This window comes from Thamnophis elegans, chromosome 2, assembly GCF_009769535.1.
Source record: "Thamnophis elegans isolate rThaEle1 chromosome 2, rThaEle1.pri, whole genome shotgun sequence".
Taxonomy (NCBI): Eukaryota; Metazoa; Chordata; class Lepidosauria; order Squamata; family Colubridae; genus Thamnophis; species Thamnophis elegans.
The window spans coordinates 44,451,871-44,470,645 of record NC_045542.1 but is presented as its reverse complement, the minus strand read 5'-3'; the positions used below and the strand labels follow the sequence as shown (position 1 = coordinate 44,470,645).

Sequence of the window (18,775 nt, the reverse complement as noted above, 5' to 3'; positions counted from 1 at the left end):
GGAAGCTGTTGTTGTTTGCATATGCACACACTTGGGCCTTAGAAAGCAACATTTGACCCCCATCTCTATGTAAGTTTAGGATGAGAAATAGTCTTGTTTATAAGATGGTAAAATATTCCTTGATCTTGCAGAGCATGTAATGTAAGATTTGAAGATCTTCTTTTTCCTCAGCTTTCTAAACATAAAAATGAAGATATCCCTATGGATGAGAATGTGATTAGGAAAATATTAGAATGTGTGGAAATAAATAGGTTAACACTTGAAATTAAAGAGAAGGAACAATCTGATTATTACAATATATGGGAATTATTTTATCAGTGGCTAGAGAATAAATATGAAAAGTGGAAAAAAGCAGAAGAGTGAAACAGAGAAAATGTTTTAACAAAGTTAAATAAGTTAAGAAGAGGATTGTTATAGTATTAGGCCTGGTATATATTAGTATTACTCTTAAGTTAAGAATAGATAAAATAATAAATATAGCTGTAATTTGTAATTGTTATTGTATAAAATATTAGCACAAATATATGTATCCAGACAACACACTGCTTAATGGAAGATGATGTTTAAAATAAAATAAAAAATGTATACAAAAAAAAAAGATTTCTAAACAGAACAAAACAAAATTCAGTTGTCTGTTTCCAAGTTTAAACTGTTATGGATGTTCAGGTGCTGAAGAAGACTAGGTCCTATTTATATGGACAATTCCTATGATATAACCCTGGTTTAACCACTTAGCTTTATCAAAGGGCTGATAGGATTACTTGCCCATTTTCATATCTTGGTTTAAATTAATCATGAGGATAAGATTTCCTATCATGTGCAGCGTCTATGGCTATAACCGTCTTATTCAGGGGGATGGTGAAGACGGTCTCACACAGACAGGAAATGTTTAGATGAACATATTCGAGTCCAGGAGACAAAGATATAATCTCTCTTTCCTGAGGCTCCCAATTTCATTCTCCTCTAATTCAGAGCCTTATATGCAAAGATCATATGACCCTTGGAAACCAATTATGCCATCCCTTTGGAAGAAAAAGTAAAACAGATCCCTTCAGTGTTTGATTTCTTTTAGCCTCTAGGAATTTTCTACAAGGGAGATGAATACTGGAGTACAATAAGACTTCTCAGCAATATTAAAGGAAAACTTAAGAATCATATGTGAAGCTTTGCGGCACCTACAAATGCGCCTTCTTCTCTGAGTCAGGCATGGAAGTAAAGCCAATGACTCTGTGCTTTACATGGGTAGCAGGGAGAAAAAAGAACAGGTAATCAAGCACTTGGCTAAGAGAAAGATAGTGAGGTGAACCATTATTATCATTTCATTTACAGAATTGGGAAGACAGTTTCTTTGAAAGCATTGAAATGTTGTGGTGAATTGATTATCACCATAAATGGATGAGCTCATCTTTCAGGTCAGATGCCCAAGATAAAAATTGTTTCTTGGACCACTTACTTCTTGGTGATCAAAACTTGCGGCCTTTCTGAAAAGCATCCTCACAAAAACATAAAAATAAAAAACTTTAAAACAGGCACAAGCACAAAGAACAATATTGCTAGGGAAGTGATGGCTAACCTTTTTCTAAAGGTATGCCAAAATTATGTGCTATCGCGTGCACGTGCCCGCCCACCTGCACATGCACACACGACCCCCCCACCCATGCATGTGAGCGTGAACCCCCCGTGCGTGTGTGTGGGGGGGAATTTTGCCCTCTGCAGGCTCCGGAGGTTTTCTTGAAGCCTGGGGAGAGCAAAAACGGCCTCCGCCGGCCCTCTGGAAGGCCGAAAATTAGCTGGCTGGCACGTGCATGAGCAATGGAGCTGAGGGTTGCCGTGCCGGCAAATATGGGTCTGTGTGCTACCTGTAGCACGCATGCCATAGGTTCGTCATCACGGCGCTAGGGTATCTCTAGCCCATGGAACAAGAACTACTAGAGGCAGAAACCAGATTCAGGGTAGGAAGCACTTGAGATTGCATTGTTAACATTTGATGGGTAATGGAAGAGGCAAGAGGGTTCATAAAAAGAATATTTATTGCTTTTTCTGCTTTTAACTGTGTAGATCAAGGGTGTCAAACTCAAGACCCGGGGCCCGGATCTGGCCCGTGGGGTGCTTAGATCTGGCCCATGGGGCCACCCTGGAAGCAAAGGACCAGCCTGCAGTGCCTTTGCCAGCAAAAACGGAGCTCGGGAGGGCTGCGTGCAGTCAAATGGAGCTAGGGAGCCCATTTTCGCTGGCAGAGCACTCGTGTCAGGCCTGGAAGCCATCTTTTGCATTGGGACTTCCAACCTGCCACATTTAATGCTGTGGGAAAATGGGAGGGGGGATTATATGGACTATGGGGGAGATATATAGTCATAACAACATTCCTTTCTCAGAGAGTCAAGGACATCTTGCCCTGCACCTGGAGGGGTATGACTGGGAGGCATCTCCAGTTGGGACGGTGCCTGATTGGGCCACGTGATGGACATGTGGGTGCTGGGCAGGGGCTTGGACTTTCACTTGGGTGGGGAAAACCTGGAAGCTTTCAGATTCGGGTTTTCCCAGATGTGCCAATATGACATCTCTAATAAAATAGAACTTGGAGGAACTCCAAACCTCGGAGTCTTCTTTCATTGGGGTGTTACTTGGAACCCTGGCAACTCGGACCACCACAGGCACCCCTGACAGGTGCATCGAGCCACCCACGTCCACCCTGGCCCCCCAAGGTCAAACACAACCCTGATGTGGCCCTCAATGTAATCAAGTTTGACACCCCTGGTGTAGATGACAAGATATCATTGATAGCTGTTAAAAATAGGATGGTACTAAATGATCACATCTGCCTATTGAACAATGTACAGGCTGATTAGGAAGCAATCAAAGCAAATGGAGCAAATAAATATTCCCAAATGGAGGAGCGCACTGACATTGCTTTATTGCCCCCTTATATTCTGCATATAAATGAAATAAACGTGACACTGGAGTAAAGGAAATGGAATTTCAAATTATAATTCTAGAAAGAAATTTCAACAGCATCAGATATGCTAATGATAAAACTTTGATGCCTAAGGAGTCTTTTGTTAAAGGAGAAAGAGAAGACTAAAAAAAATCAGTCTCCTTCTGAATATTAAAAGAAGTACATTATTACAAAGCCAAGCCCATACAAATAGGCAGAGTAGTAGAATAAGAAATAGATTTTATCTTTCTCGCTAAGAGGATGATAACTTCATCCATGAAATAAAAAGTTATTTGCTGCTGGGGAGAAACAGTATGATAGATCTACTCAAAAGATTAAAGTGAGGAGATATGTACTGACAACAAAGCTGTCAGCCTCTGCTTCGCTTGCTTGCTTTCGGCTATCATGGAAATGGGGAGGGGGGCATGGTATTTGGGGTGGGAATATATGGTACAGGAGTGATAGTCAAAAAGGGAGTTTTGTTCTCACCATCTTCTGTGCATGCTGATGGCCGATGTTTGGACTTGGTCAAGGCCTCACGTAAGCTTACAGAGACAGACAGGAGATGGGCCATATGGGAAAAGGAAGCTTTTGCTGTCAGATGGGCTTTGATGACCTGGCAACACTTCCTGGAGGGGGCGAAACATCCTTTTGAAGTATGGACTGATCATAAAAATTTAGAAGCGTTGAAAACCCCGAGTACCGTATTTTCACCCATATAACCTGCGGGTTATATGCGGTTTTTACATGCACAGCGCCCCCTGCGGGTTATATGCGTGGGCGGGGTATGCGGAAAATATTTTACACGATCGGAGGCTTGCACAGGCTTCTTTCTCCGTTTCTTCCCCCACCCCGATCTCAGCTGTTTCCTTCTCCTCCGTTCCTTTCCTCTTCCCCAGCTTGCACAGGCTTCTTTCTCCGTTTCTTTCCCCCCCCCATCTCAGCTGTTTCCCTTCTCTCTTACTCGTCGCGGGTTATATGCGTGGGCGGGGTATACGGAAAATATTTTACACGATCCCGAAAACCCGCGGGTTATTCGCGTGGGCGGGTTATTTGCGTGGGCGGGTTATATGGGTGAAAATACGGTAAGCTGTTGCTTAAACAAGTGTATTGGGCACAGCACTTCAACCGTTTCAACTTTACAAGGGGGGGGGGAGAACTTTATGGCTGATGCCTTGTCCAGGCTTCCCCAGGACAACAGCTCTAGGCTGAGCGTGGCTCATCCAGTCATCCCAGCTAAAAATTTGGCTGCCCCAATGGTTACTAGGAGCCAAAACCCAGTGACTTGGATGTGACTATGGGCCTAATGAACAAACTCAAGGAGGGCCTTGAATCCGATGACTGGTTCAACAAACATTCTGATGAATGCACCATGAAGGATGGACTGGCTTGGGTAGGTTAACTGGCTAAACTGTATGTTCCTGCTGACCTGAAACCTGTTGTTCTTCAACGGGCTCACAATTCGAGAATGGCGGGCCATTTTAGATTTGTAAAGACTTTGCATTTGATTAAGAGACAATTTTGGTGGCCTTCATTGAAAAAAGACATTGAGTCCTACATAGCCAGTTGTCCCGTCTGTGCGGGAGCAAAAAGACCACCGGGGAAGCCCCAAGGTCTCCTACAAAGTGTTGCCTGTCCTGAAGCCCCATGGAAGGAGATATCAATGGACTTTATTGTCAAGTTACCAGAAAGTCTAGGAAATATCGTTATCACCGATCTGTTTTCCAAACAGGTTCATTTTGTGGCTTGTTCCAAGATCCCATCAGCGAAGTCATTGGCTAAATTGTTTATTTTACATCTATAAAGGTTACATGGAGTGCCTAAACACATTATTTTGGACAGGGGGGGTTCAATTCACCTCCCTCTTTTGGAAGGAGTTCCTGAAATTGATTGGCTCCACCCAAGGGTTAAGCTTCGCCCACCATCCTCACACTAATGGGGCTTGTGAACGGACTAACTCGGTTTTGGAGCAGTACCTCCGATGTTTCATCAATTATAAACAGGATAATTGGGCTGAACTGTTGCTGCATGCAGAAGTGGCATACAATAATTCTGTTCACAGCAGTACTGGCATGACTCCTTTCAAAGTTGTGTTTGGTCAGGACTTTGTACCGATTCCTGAATTGCCTCAAGAGAAGCCGCAAATTTTATCCTTATCTGAGTGGAGTGATCAACTTTGCCAGTTTTGGCCCATGACCAATATTCCCTCTAAGCTGCGCAGCCGCACACATGACAATAAAATGCTACGCAACAGTTTCCAACGGCCGCGCAGTGATTTTTAATGACAAGCAGTAGGCGGGATGCTCCAACACAGTTGGGGAAAATCAAGTGCTCAGGCATGAAAATGTGCTGCTCAAACACTATACTTTTCCATGCACATTGAAAAAAAATTGGAGGGAACATTGCCCATGACCCACAAAGCATTAGATGCGGCTCACGAGGCTCACAAAAAACAGGCGGATAAGAAAAGGACTAAGCCAAAAGAATACAAAGTTGGGGATAGGGTGTTTTTGTCCACCAAGTTCCTACAAACCACCCCAAAATCAAAGAAGCTGGGCCCAAAGTACGTAGGTCCGTTCCCCATTGTGAAAATCATAAATCCTGTATCAGTAAAATTGGAATTGCCGAAGAACCTTAGAATTTATCCTGTATTTCATGTGAACCTGTTGAAACAGGAGCACACTTTTTCCATTCGTCCGCCTCAACCTTCACCTCCAGTCCCTTTTCTTTTGAGGGAGAGCAACATTTTGAAGTTAAAGAAATCTTAGATTCCAGAAAACATAGAGGTTGCATTCAGTATTTGGTGTCCTGGAAACATTTTCCCCCTTCCCAGGCTGAATGGGTCAACAAATCTCATGTTAGGGCTCCCAAGCTTTTGCAGAAGTTCTACACCAATTATCCCGATAAGCCTTGATGTTAGGATAGATGTAAATATTTATATTGTTATTTTGTATTGTTTTTTTTTCTTTCACTCTGCAGGGATGATATATCTTTCTGAAGGAGGGCTGGATGTCAGCCTCTGCTTCATTTACTTGCTTTCGGCTATCATGGAAACGGGGAGGGGGACATGGTATTTGGGATGGGTACAGGAGTGATAATCTAAAAGGGAGTTTTGTTCTCACTATCTTCTGCGCATGCTGATGGCCGATGTTTGGACCTGGTCAAGGCCAACCGTCCTGCATACCAAACTGATGATGGTTCTTGGAGATGCAGCCCACATGACACCTAAGGGAGTTGCAGATTGGGCAATGGGGTGGGGGTGGTTGGAGGGAGGGGGCTGGGCAAATGTTTGATATGTATGATTTTGCACTTTTCTGACTCATACCTTGCTTTACTTCTCTGCCATCTATTCATAACCAGTAAAAGTACTTTTAATTCCACAAACAATGGAGTTGGAGGATTTCTTTCTTGGTTACTGAAGGAGGCACGCCTGACAAAAGCCATGCATTATCAAGGCCTTCATTGAAAGTTGGACCATCAGGAAAGCCGAATGGAAAAAAAATAATTTTTGAATTATGTGGCTGGAGAAAAAAAAATTAATACTATCTTAGAATGCAGAGACAAATCATGAAATACTAGATACCATACAAATAAGGAAGCAAAAGCTTAAATAACTTGGAGAATCACAGGAGAAGAACCTTCAAAACAACCAACAGAAGACAAGATGGTTACATATTCACTAATGATAAAAGCATGGAACAAATGCTTAATGGAACAAATGTTTACTTCTTCATCAGAAACACTGTAAGTTTTTGTTCAGTTGCCAGACCTATATAGGTATTATTTGCCTTACAACCATTCATGAAGCAACAGTTCGAACTATGACAGTACTGAAATAAGTGACTTACAACTGTTGTAGCATCCCCACAGTCACAACTGTGATTTGGGCGCTTAGCAACTGACATTTATTTACTGCAAGTACAGCATCCTAAGGTCATGTGATGGCCAATTGTGAGCTTTCTAGGTGGCTTCTAACAAGCAATGGGGAAAACTGGACTTGCTTAATGACCACTGGAAAAAAGGTCATAAAATTAGATTTGGAGACATGATAACTCACTTAATGACTTCATCACTTAGCAATAGATGTTTCATACCAATGTGGTCATCAGTCAAGGACTACCTGTATAGTAGCTGACATTTGTATTGAGGTCATAGCATGTGATGTTAAAAGTCAGGAAAGTAGAGTGAGTTATGGAAATTTATTATTATTATGTTATTATGAAGTGTTAATATTACTTTATAATGCCTTGGTAAGACCAACTTGGAATACTGCATCCAGTTTGGGTCGCCACAATATAAAAAAGATGTTGAGACTCTAGAAATATGTGGAGAAGAGCAACAAAAATGATTAGGGGACTGGATGATAAAACATGAAGAACAGTTGCAGGAGCTGGGTATATTTCGTCTAATGAAAGCAAAGACTGGGGTGACATAATAATAATCTTCCAATATTTGAAGGCTGCCACAAAGAAGAGGGGTGGTCAACCTAGTCTCCAAAGCACCTGAAGGCAAGACAAAAAACAATGGATGGAAACTAATTAAGGAAAGAACCAATCTAGAAAGGAGAAATTTCCTGACAGAATAATTATTTAGTAGAATTCTTTGCTGTCAGAAGTTGTGGATACTCCAATCTGGATGTTTTAAAGAAAAGACTAGACCACCATTTGTCCAAATGTTATAAGGTCTCCTGCTTGAGCAGGGGGTTGGACTAGAAGACCTCCAAGGTCCCTTGCAACTTTGTTATTCTATTGTCACACTTCTTTTCCTTTCAAACTATAAACTAAAGAAGCAGAGCACTTTGTTTATACAACATATAATTTTAGTATATAATACTATATAAATACTAAATAAAAATAATACTATGAACTCTCACTTTCACAATAACCATCCATCTTAACATTCCAGAAAGAAAAGTAGAAAAGCAATGGTAATAATACTCAGTATCTTATTTTGCAGTAACTTCAAATCCATGACAGCTTGGGAAAGTTTCCTTGCACACAGATTTTATACTCTCTGTTTTGTTTCAATCATATACTATTACACAAGAACAGGTGAAAACTCTGTGGAAATTTATAGCATCTTCTTCTATAGATATAAAAATGGCTATGTGTGTTCCAGCATAACTCTGGAACGCCTCGAGCAATTTCAACCAAACTTGATACACAGATGACTTACTCTCTGGAAAAAAAATATTGTGGGGGGTAAGACACCCCTAAAACCCATTGGTGTATGTATGTGTTCTTTTAAGATACAGCCTGTTGTGCCTTAAAATGACTTCTACTGTACTGCCATAAAATGGCTTCTATTGTGCAGCGCTCTGGAGTTGCCATGGGAACAGCTTCATGGTACTCCACAGGGGGGCTCCCTCTGGTAAGGGGGAAAATCCAACATTAGAAATTAGTTTGGTCCGGACATTTTCCCTATAAATAAATACTCGCGCAACGCCAGTTTATTGGCTAGTTTAGAATAAAAAACAGTGGGTTTTCCTATGGACTCACTTTTTAACTGAACGCTGTACTTCTTGAGGAGAATCAGCCCTCAGGATACCAAGGCTCTTGAGTTACAACTTTTCATAGAGGATACTTTTAAAAGCTGTCACTGAAGGAAGCTTTCAAAGCTTTCCCACACCCTTATTACAGATCAGACTGAAAAAAAACTCACCAACACATGAGAGCAGCTACCACAGCAGTCCAGGTGATGCAACAAGAATTGGGCTTCTTAGTCTCCGACTCTTCCCCCTTCTTGCAGCAAGATAGGCAGATGAGATAGATGCCAAGGAAAACCAGGTTGAGACCCAAGAATAGAACTCCGGTCAGAGCCAAGAGGATCAAGGACTATGAGACAAGAAGGAGAGAACTTGCTTTAAGCCTCTGTTTCTAGCTTTTAAAAAAAAACACAAGTAAAACATTTTCCTGCCACCAGTCAAAACATTCTGTATATTTGATGCTAGAACCAGAGCTACTAGCCGTAATGCTGATCTCTAGCTTTGGTCTTACCATAATTTCAGAACGAAAGACTTACTTTTTATCATCACTTGACTCTTGTAAACAAATGGTCAAAGGATGGATAGAAACAGGGGTGGGCTTCAAAATTTTTAGCAAGGGGTTCTCTGCCCGTTCGCTGGGTGTGTGTGGCCATGGTGTGTGTGGCCTAGTTGGCTTCCTGCACCACAGCAGGATGGGCATTTCCCCCCAGGCTCCGGAGGCCTTCTGGAGGCCAGAAACGGGCCCATTTCCAGCCTTCCCGAACTTCCGGTAGGCCCATATTTCGCCCTCTCTGAGCCTCTGTGTGTGTCTTGCACTTACCTGCATCCAAAACAGGCTGCGTGGGGACTCCTGGGAGGGGAGGGGTGGGCGAGGCCAGCCAGAAGTGGGATTTGGAGGTTCTCTGAACTGCACAGAATCTTAACTAGAGGTTCTCCCGAACCCCTGTGAACCCCCAGCAGCCCAGCCCTGGATAAAAAGATTCAGCAAGTGGACTTCTTATACACCACAGCATATGAAGTTAATTTAAAACTAGCCTTTTTAAAACGAAGTTTACTTGGAATTTGTCTTGCTTAAACTACTGGAAAGCAAAGAAACAGAAAAGATATCAAATGTGTTAAGATCTATTTTCATCCACATGCCAACCTGCATGGTTTAAATTTGGCAATTCGCCAACTAAATTGTTAAAATTCTGCTACAGCATCCACTTAAACAGCTATTTATTTACTACATCAAATATATACTTCTCTGGTAATTAAACAAACATGGCAAGTTAAATTTCATGAAAATGAAATAAGAATCCCTGTAAACTCGGAAAGTCAGGAGGTTAAAAATGATCCTATTTCATTGTGTTTTTTTAATATTTTATTTTATTTATTTCTACCCTGCCTTTCTTATTTTTACAAATAACTCAAGATGGCTAACATATCCAGCACATTTTTCTCCTCGCCTCCTCCCTATTTTCCTCGTAATAACCACCCAGTTACGTGGGTTGAGCCAAGAGAAAGTGACTGCCCAAAGTCATCCAACTGGCTTTCCGGGTTAAGTCATGACTAGAACTCATGATCTTCATAAAAGATGTTCATATTTCAGACCTTAAGGCTTATTACATTTGCAAATATGCATGTGTGATAAACACAAATCACAAATATTAGCGATACTAGCCACTACCAGCTGTATGCCCAACTGTATCAATCATTCGTGACTTGAGTAGTTGAAAGGGAAAATAATTATGAATCATCAGCTGTTTTCCAAAATCCTAAGAACTGGTCTTACTTGCTGGGCATAAGTAATTAAATGACCATTAACAAACTTTATGTGCCTAAACAGAAGTGTCATTCCCCTATAAGAGGTAATTCTGCCTCAGGCAACTTTACCATTAATAGCTGCACAAATATAGGCCAATTCAAGCACCACTTATGGCTTGTGGTGGGTGATGCAAATGCCTATTTACTGATTTTTAAAAATGTTTTCCAACCCATCATCCAGTTAACTCTGTAACACGGAAGTGGTTTTAGTTCTGCAGGCAGAAAGCACACTACATTTAGAGTGCCTGAAGCCAGCCAAATGCTCTACATGAAAGATGGACTTCTCTTACCGTGGGAAACAATTTTTGGGGTTATAAACCATTCTGCATTTGTAGGATTGCAAATGGGCCATAATAAACATTAAGAAAAGTGCAGTGCTAAAATGCAAATGAAATCCCCAATTAAGCAGGAAAAAAAATAGGATAGCCTCTGATAAATCTTTAATTTGTTCCTTAATTCGTTCTACCATGTTAGAGCTCACATCCTTCTCTCACAATATGGTGCCTGTACACTGTTATTATCTCTTGAGCCATAGAAATTTTAGGCTATTCTGCTAAAACTCTTTCTATGTTTTGTGATTATTAAAATGTTGGTTCTTTATATTTTAGAAGAGTTGGTTCCAGAAAGCAGGATCAGTCATGCCTTTCTTTCAAATGTAATATTTGATAATACTTCCAAAAGTTTTTCCAAAAGCCTACCCATTTTTGCAGAACCTTTGCTTCCATCCACACTTTTATTCGAAATATATTGTTTATTACAATATAGTATAGGTATGAAGGGGACACATTGGCTCAGTGGCTAAGGCGCTGGGCTTGTCGATCAGAAAGTGGTTCAATAGTTCAAATCCCTAGCACCGCATAACAGAGTGAGCTCCCGTTAATTGTTGCAGCTTCTGCCAACCTAGCAGTTTGAAAGCATGTAAAAATGCAAGTAGAAAAATAGGAACCACCTTTGGTGGGAAGGTAACAGCGTTCCGTGCAGCTTCAGCGTTTAGTCATGCCGACCACATGACCACAGAGACGTCTTTGGATAGCGCTGGCTCTTCAGCTTTAAAACGATGAGCACCGCCCCATAGAGTCAGAAATAACTAGCACATATGTGTGAGGGGAACCTTTACCTTATAGGTTTGAAGCATGTGGAATGTTTTAGCTTATGCCATTATTACATTTCTATACAAAGTAGATGTTTTATTAATGGAAATACCAAGATCGGAGAAAAATCTTATTGCTGCATAATGCAGTTTAGGAACAAGATATATAAACTCTATTCTGACTCACTTGATTTACTTTCTCTTAAAGGCTTTGAACAAGATACTAAACTGTTATGCAGAATGTACAAGTACTCCTCGACTTACAACAGTTCACTTAATGACCATTCTTATTTATAATGGCATTGAAAAAAGTGATTTATAACAGTTTTTCACACTTACGACCATTGCAGCATCCCCGTGGTTATATCATCTACATTTGGATGCTTGACAACTGACTCACATTTATGACAGTTGCAGTGTCCTTGGAGTCACATTAACACTTTTTGCAACCTTCTGAATAGCAAGATCAATGGGGAAGCCAGATTCATTTAATAATTGTGTTACTAACTCAACAACTGCAATGATTCCCTTAACAAACATGGCAAGAAAATGGGGCAAAACTCACTTACAAACTTTTCTCACTTAACAACATAAATTTTGGGCTCAATTGTGGTCATAGGTTGAGGACACTTGATAATAGATTGGCCCATCACACAACATTTTTTCAGATGGGTGATTTCCAGTCCTTTTCCTACCCTTCCACCTTGATCTCTATTTTTCATAGAAGTTGCATTTGCTTACAAGTAGTCCTTATGTATGACCACCATTGAGCCCCAAATTTCCATTTCTAAGTAAGACAGTTGAGTCAGTTTTACTGCATTTTATGACCTTTCTTGCCACAGTTGTTAAATGAATCCAGTCATTAAGTTAGTAACACCCTGGTTGACAAAGTAATGAAGTTACTGGCTTCCTCACTAACATTACAAAAGGTGATCACATGTCCCTGGGACACTGCAAATGTCATAAATATGAGCCAGTTGCCAAGTGTCCGAATTTCGATCACATGACCATCGGGATGCTGCAATAGTTTTAAGTGTGGAAAATGGTCACCAGTCCCTTTTTTCACTGCTATTGTTGCTAAAAGAATGGTTACAAGTCAAGGTTTGCATTGGTGGTATGCTGCCGGTTCGAACTGGTAGTGGTGGTGGTGCTAGTCTCCACCCACCTACCCAGATGTCATCAAGTAACTTCTGCGCATATGCACGCTCCCGCTACCAAACCAGTAGTGAAGAAAATAGAATATCATTACTGAATGTTTGCCTGTATTTACCTCCCTCCCTCCTTTGTTCCTTCCTTCCTTCTTCCTTCCCTCCCCTCCCTTCCCCAATCTGGAATAATTTACAGTGATATTTTACTACATCAAATGAAACAGTATATAATTAACAGAATACATCAAGACACAGAATAATACAATAAAATGAATAAATAACAACCAGATTGCCAATATAATCAATTACGACACCATAACATCAAACTCCAAGTGCCCTGAATAAAACTTTTATCTTAGCAGCCTTATGGAATGATGCCAGAGTCATTGCCAAATGATCTCTAGAGCCAAGGTGGCGCAGTGGTTAAATGCAGCACTGCAGGCTACTGCTAGATCAGCAGGTCAGCGGTTCAAATCTCACCGGCTCAGGGTTGACTCAGCCTTCCATCCTTCCGAGGTGGGTAAAATGAGGACCCAGATTGTTGGGGGCAATATGCTGACTCTCTGTAAACCGCTTAGAGAGACCTGAAAGGCCTATGAAGCGGTATATAAGTCTACTGCTATTGCTATTGCTATCTCTGGAGGAGTCTGTTCTACATTGTGGTTAAAAAAAACCACTGATTGTAATAGAACATATACTTCTTATGTCCCTTACAAGAGGGACACTGAGCATCCCAACTAGGATGAGCACACATTTGACACTGCTTACAATTAACAATATGGGAATCATCAGGGCTTGCTGGGAAATATTGTTGATGGGATGCCACAACTGACATCAAAGATCAGTGCCTATTAGGCATTTAAGTAGAAAGTTTGTAATGTACACTACTTGTACATTACAAATGTTTGGTGAATCTAGTTTTGCAACAAATAGAGATCTATAGTCCAAGTGTATAGTGGAGAAGTACACCTGCCCTCCCTGACATATAGGCTGCAACTCCCCAGAGCACAGTACAGGCAGTCCTCAACTTATGACCTCAAAATTTCTGTGGCTAAGTGAAACATTTGTTAAATGAGCATTGCTCCACTTTATGGCCTTTCTTGCCACAGTTGAGTGAATCACTTGAATTGTTAAATTAGTAGCACAGTTGTTAAGTGGTGCCCCCATTGACGGTGCTTGTCAAAAGGTTATATGACCCCAGGACACTGAAACCGTCATAAATATGACTCAGTTGCCAAGAGTCTGAATTTTGATCATGTGACCACATGGTTATGCTGCAATGGTTGTAAATATGAAAAATGGTCGTAAGTCACTTTTTTCAGTGCTGTTGTAAGTTCAAATGACCACTAAATGAACTGTTAGAAATTGAGGACTACCTGTAATGTAGCTGGCTGAGAATAATGAACTGTTCACTGTTTTCTTTCATTTATTGTTAAATCACTACGGCTAATGCCCTTCCCGGTGGATATACTTTATGACAGTATCTTCGGCATCTTTACAGCTTCCTGCACTCTCTTTCAAGTGTTTCCTTGCCAGGATATTTACATCAGAACTATTTAGGACATTAATGGAATTTATACTACCTGTCTTCCAAAAAAGAGCTCAGAGAACTTAGCGAATAACTTTCCAGATACTCATCAGTTAAACTACTGTGCCAGACTTCATTAGTTATTACAAGGAAACTGTGATACTTCCCGTGCAAGATTAGAGGTCTCAAAACTCAAACTTTCAGCCTTGTTGCCATGATTTCACTGTCAGAGGGGTTTGCATATGTTATGTACGTGTACCGTGCATGCATTTATTGTTACAACATAGCATACGCTTTCTAAGAGCGCAGGTGAAGTGCAGATTCTTAAGTGGTGGGATTCAATTTTTTTTACTACCAGTTCTGTGGGTGTGGCATGGCTTGGTGGGCGTGGCAGGAGAAGGTTACTGTAAAATCTCCATTCCCACCACACTCCAGGGGAATGGTACTGCAAAATCCCCATTTCTTCCGGATCAGCTGGAACTCGGGAGGCAGAGAATAGATGGGGGTGGGGCTAGTCAGAGGTGGTATTTACCAGTTCTCCAAATTACTCAAAATTTCCACTACCGGTTCTCCAGAACTGGTTAGAACCTGCTGAATTTCACCTCTAACATGGAAGCTATTTAATGACTATAATATGTACTCAATTTTTTCAAGCCTATCTTCAGAGATGTGGACTATTCAGGAAAAAAAAAGATTTTACAAGAGCTTTTTAGAAGCTTACTTGGACTGTTGTGGTATATCCCATAAATTCATTTTAAACATAGGGTGTATTGTCTTTGCATACTATACAAATTCCAGTTTTCCATCTATCCTTGCAAATTGAAATGTTCCAATCTGATGGACTCTGTCTTCCCTTGTTAGGTTGCTAATTATATTTTTTTTAAGCAAAGCAAAGATTTTACCGGGAAATCATAAGGGTGGGAAAGTTTTAACTCCATCACATTTAGTTTCTCGGTTTTCCTAAGTGTTGAAAGCCCACCCACTGAATCTGAATTTTTTCTCACTTTTCATTATCAGAAAAAATGTGCATAGCAACTTCACAGGTGTTGCTATTTTAATCACAGTGCTTTCCACTCTGCATATAAACATATCCCTGTAGCTTTAGTTTCTGATGACATGTTTGGAAGCAATATGTCACCCAAGAGTCAGATGAATGTTAAGAAACATGGTACCCCTTGTCTTGGCAATTGGATACTCATAGTCTTGACAAACACAGTTGTATTTTGGCTCAGGCCAACAATAGCCTCCCTTGGAGTCTTTGGACAACTTGTTTATGCTCAACCCAATCTAGCCCCTCCTCCCTAATTTTTTTTTTTAAATAGGAAGAGGGACTGCTATGCAGGCTACTTTCAATTCCTAGAGAGAATCAAATTAAGGAAATGTTCATTTCAGAGCCAAAAGATAGTTTGGTTCCAAGCACAGAAATAAACTGAGAAAATAATGGCAATGGCAATAGCACTTAGACTTACTGTATATATCACTTCGCAATGCTTTACAATTCTCTCTAAGCAGTTTACAGAGTCAGCATATTGCCTCCAACAATCTGGATCCTTATTTTACCGGCCTCGCAAGGATGGAAGGCTAAATCAACCTTGAACCAGTCAGAATTGAACTGCTGGCAGTCGGTAGAGTTAGCCTGCAAAACTGCATTCTAACTGCTGAGCCACCACGGCTTTTGCAGTGAAGAATGAAGGGCCTTGGAGGATATAATTCACAAAAAAGGGGATTTGTCATAGGCTGTAAGAGATCAGTCTCTCCCTACAAGTCTCATAGGACAATATAGAACAGTGGCAGCCTCCATGCAAAACATTTCTAACAATGTTCCATGTTGACAATCATTGCAAGACAGCAGTAACTAGGCAAGTGTGAATGAAGCTGCTGGGAGGTTAGGTCATTCTACAATACCAAACATGCATTTGTTGTACTCTCAATGAAGGGCACTGGATTTGAATTTTAATGCCACTATAGTCTGCAATCTGGCTACCTAAAGACCTGCACTCACCCTGTATGAACTTTGTGGGACTTTTAAGACGTCACCATTTTTCTTTGACATGTTGAAGCAGACCAATTCATCAAATATCAGAGCAAATTTCTCTTTATTTTTCTAGAGTACCATCCTTGAGTAAATTAAACGAGCTGTTTTCTGCCTGCTTTAAATGCATTCCAAAAATAATATTTAGGTTTTATTAATGTTTAGAATGGTTTTCAATTAGCCTCCGGTCATTCCATTGTGATAAAGGACAGTTCAATAAAGATGTTAACAATGTCCAGCACCGGGCCCTCAGTATCAAAATACTGTAATCAGATGGACCAGATGTTCTTAGCCAAATAAAGAAATGCATAACATTTTATTTATTTATTTATTTATTTATTTATTTATTTATTTATTTATTTATTTAAATGTATTGGCTGCTCATAGGGACGTGGTGGCTCAGTGGCTAAGATGCTGAGCTTGTCAATCAGAAAAGTTTGGTGGTTTGCATCCCTAGCACCGTGTGACGGAGTGAGCTCCCATTACTTATCCCAGCTTCTGCCAATCTAGCAGTTTGAAAGCACATAAAAATGCAAGTAGAAAAATAGGAACCATCTTTGGTGGGAAGGTAACAGTGTTCCATGCACCTTCAGCGTTTAGTCATGCCAGCCATATGATCACGGAGACGTCTTCGGACAGCGCTGGCTCTTCGGCTTTGAATGGAGATGAGCACCGCCCCCCAGAGTCGGGAACAACTACCACATATGTGGGAGGGCAACCTTCACCTTTGCCTTTATTGGCCGCTCATCTTGGGCAGACTCTTTAATCCAGTAGCAAAGAGGGATTGCATTAATGGATGCATTAAAACAGTTCTCTCAAGAAAAACAAAAGCTTTCCTTTTTTCCACTGACTGCAGAGGCTTTGGTACTGCTTCTCATCAACCAAGCCTTGTCAAATAGAGAGTCTTGCATGACACTGGGGCCAAGCTGGAGTTCCCAGCAAACAGCAATTTGTTTAAAACTAAATCACAAGGATTGCTTCGGACACAGAGCAGCTTTTTTGTTGCTGAAACCCAGTTGCTGTCAAAAGGCATCCCTTGACCTCATTAGGACAGAAGTATGCTTTGTCGGATGGTGTTAAGACCCGAGGTTCCCATTCAGCACCTTCCGATGAATGCTGGAGCAAAGGGAACTGCAGACACACAAATCCCTTAAAAGCACAAACATCAGCCAGGATGACAAAGGAAGTCAAAGGAACTCTACACAAAGGAACCCTACACAATAAAGGCATTTGTAAGGGCACGGTTGGGGAGGCAAGAGATATTTTTCACAGAATCAGTGGTGAAATTCATCTTTTTTTAATACCGGTTCTGTGGGCGTGGCTTGGTGGCAGTGGCAGGGGAAGGATACTGCAAAATCTCCATTCCCATCCCACTCTGGGGCCAGCCAGAGGTGGTATTTGCCGGTTCTCTGAACTACTCAAAATTTCCACTACCAGTTCTCCAGAACCTGCTGAATTTCACCCCTGCACAGAATGCAGCCCCAACATAAAACAACAGCAAGAATTTATTAACCAAAAGCCAGCTTTCTGTGGCAAGAAAAAAACTTATAATTCGACGTTGAAAGAAGAACAAAAGCTTTCTCATGGTCAGTGGAGTATTTTGGGCCTTCTGGTGTGAAAACCTCCAAGTTCCTCATAGGAAATATCAGGAATGTGTAATCTTATGACTGCTTCCTTTTGATCCACATCACTCTGTTCAACACACCTCACTTTAAAATATTTCAGGCCATCTTCAAAAGGATCCAAGTGGCAGTAAAAAAAAAAAAATCCAGACAGAAGGATTTTCATCTACTCTTGCAAGAACATTTCAAGGTGACAAAGAACTCATTATACTTTAGTAATAACTGAATGTACGCTCTTTTTAAAAAAAAGAACAGAGTAACATAGGATGATGATAATGTTTCAATAAGACATATTTTCAAAAAACAGATGGGTAGAAACAGTGACATGTATTAATCACCTTTTAAACACTGTAATTTGGTAACTAACTGAACATTAATTTTGTCAGCTTCACTCATCAACTGTCTTAATTACAAAAATTTGGCAGTGGTATTTTAAAAACTAATAATAACTGAAAAGAATCTTCTATGAAACAGAACTTGTTTTTTTTCTTTGTAAGGAGATAGTAATCCAAAAGCATAGTCATTCCATTGGATTTTGAACAGCTTCAATTCCATTTTAAAATGAAGTATATTTTTAAACCATTCTAATGCAATCATTTATTAACTTTATCTTCTCCATATCAGACAAACAGGAACCATGTCAGCAGAAAAGAAGAAAGATCCATGAAGGGAGTCCATGTGGGGGATAAGGGTTGGTATAGATGCTGCAATGCCAAGGAAAATCAGATATGTGGTGTCTGAAATTTCCATGGTCTATTCAGAAACAGGCCTCTCACACAATGATTACTGTATTTTTTGGAGTATAAGACGCACCTTTTCCCCTCCAAAAAGAGTGTGAAAATCTGGGTGCGTCTTATACGTTGAATACAGCATTTTTGGCCCACCGAAACCCCGCCCCCTTTGCAAAAATGGACGAGCAGAGGGTTTGGGAGGCTTGCAAAGTGCTCCTGGGGGCTGGGGAGGGCAAAAACGAGCAAAATACAGGCCATCTTTACCTGTTTTTGCACCCCAGCCTCCAGGAGGACTCTACAAGCCTCCCAAAGCTCTGCATGTCCCTCCTTTTTTTGGCAAAAAATGAGGTGTGCAGAGGGTTTGGGAGGCCTGCAGAGTGCAAAACCTTTTTTAAAAA

At 40.8% G+C, this 18,775-nt stretch overlaps 1 protein-coding gene across 2 annotated transcripts in view; it reads right to left on the bottom strand.

Annotated features, from left to right (window-relative positions):
* Positions 1–18,775, bottom strand: part of TTYH2 (tweety family member 2) — an 85,270-nt gene that overhangs the window by 53,647 nt on the left and 12,848 nt on the right. For both annotated transcript variants that reach the window (XM_032212155.1, XM_032212156.1), the window contains exon 2: positions 8,597–8,769. In XM_032212155.1, the coding sequence (XP_032068046.1) occupies positions 8,597–8,769 (173 nt within the window). The remainder of the gene's footprint in view (positions 1–8,596; positions 8,770–18,775) is intronic.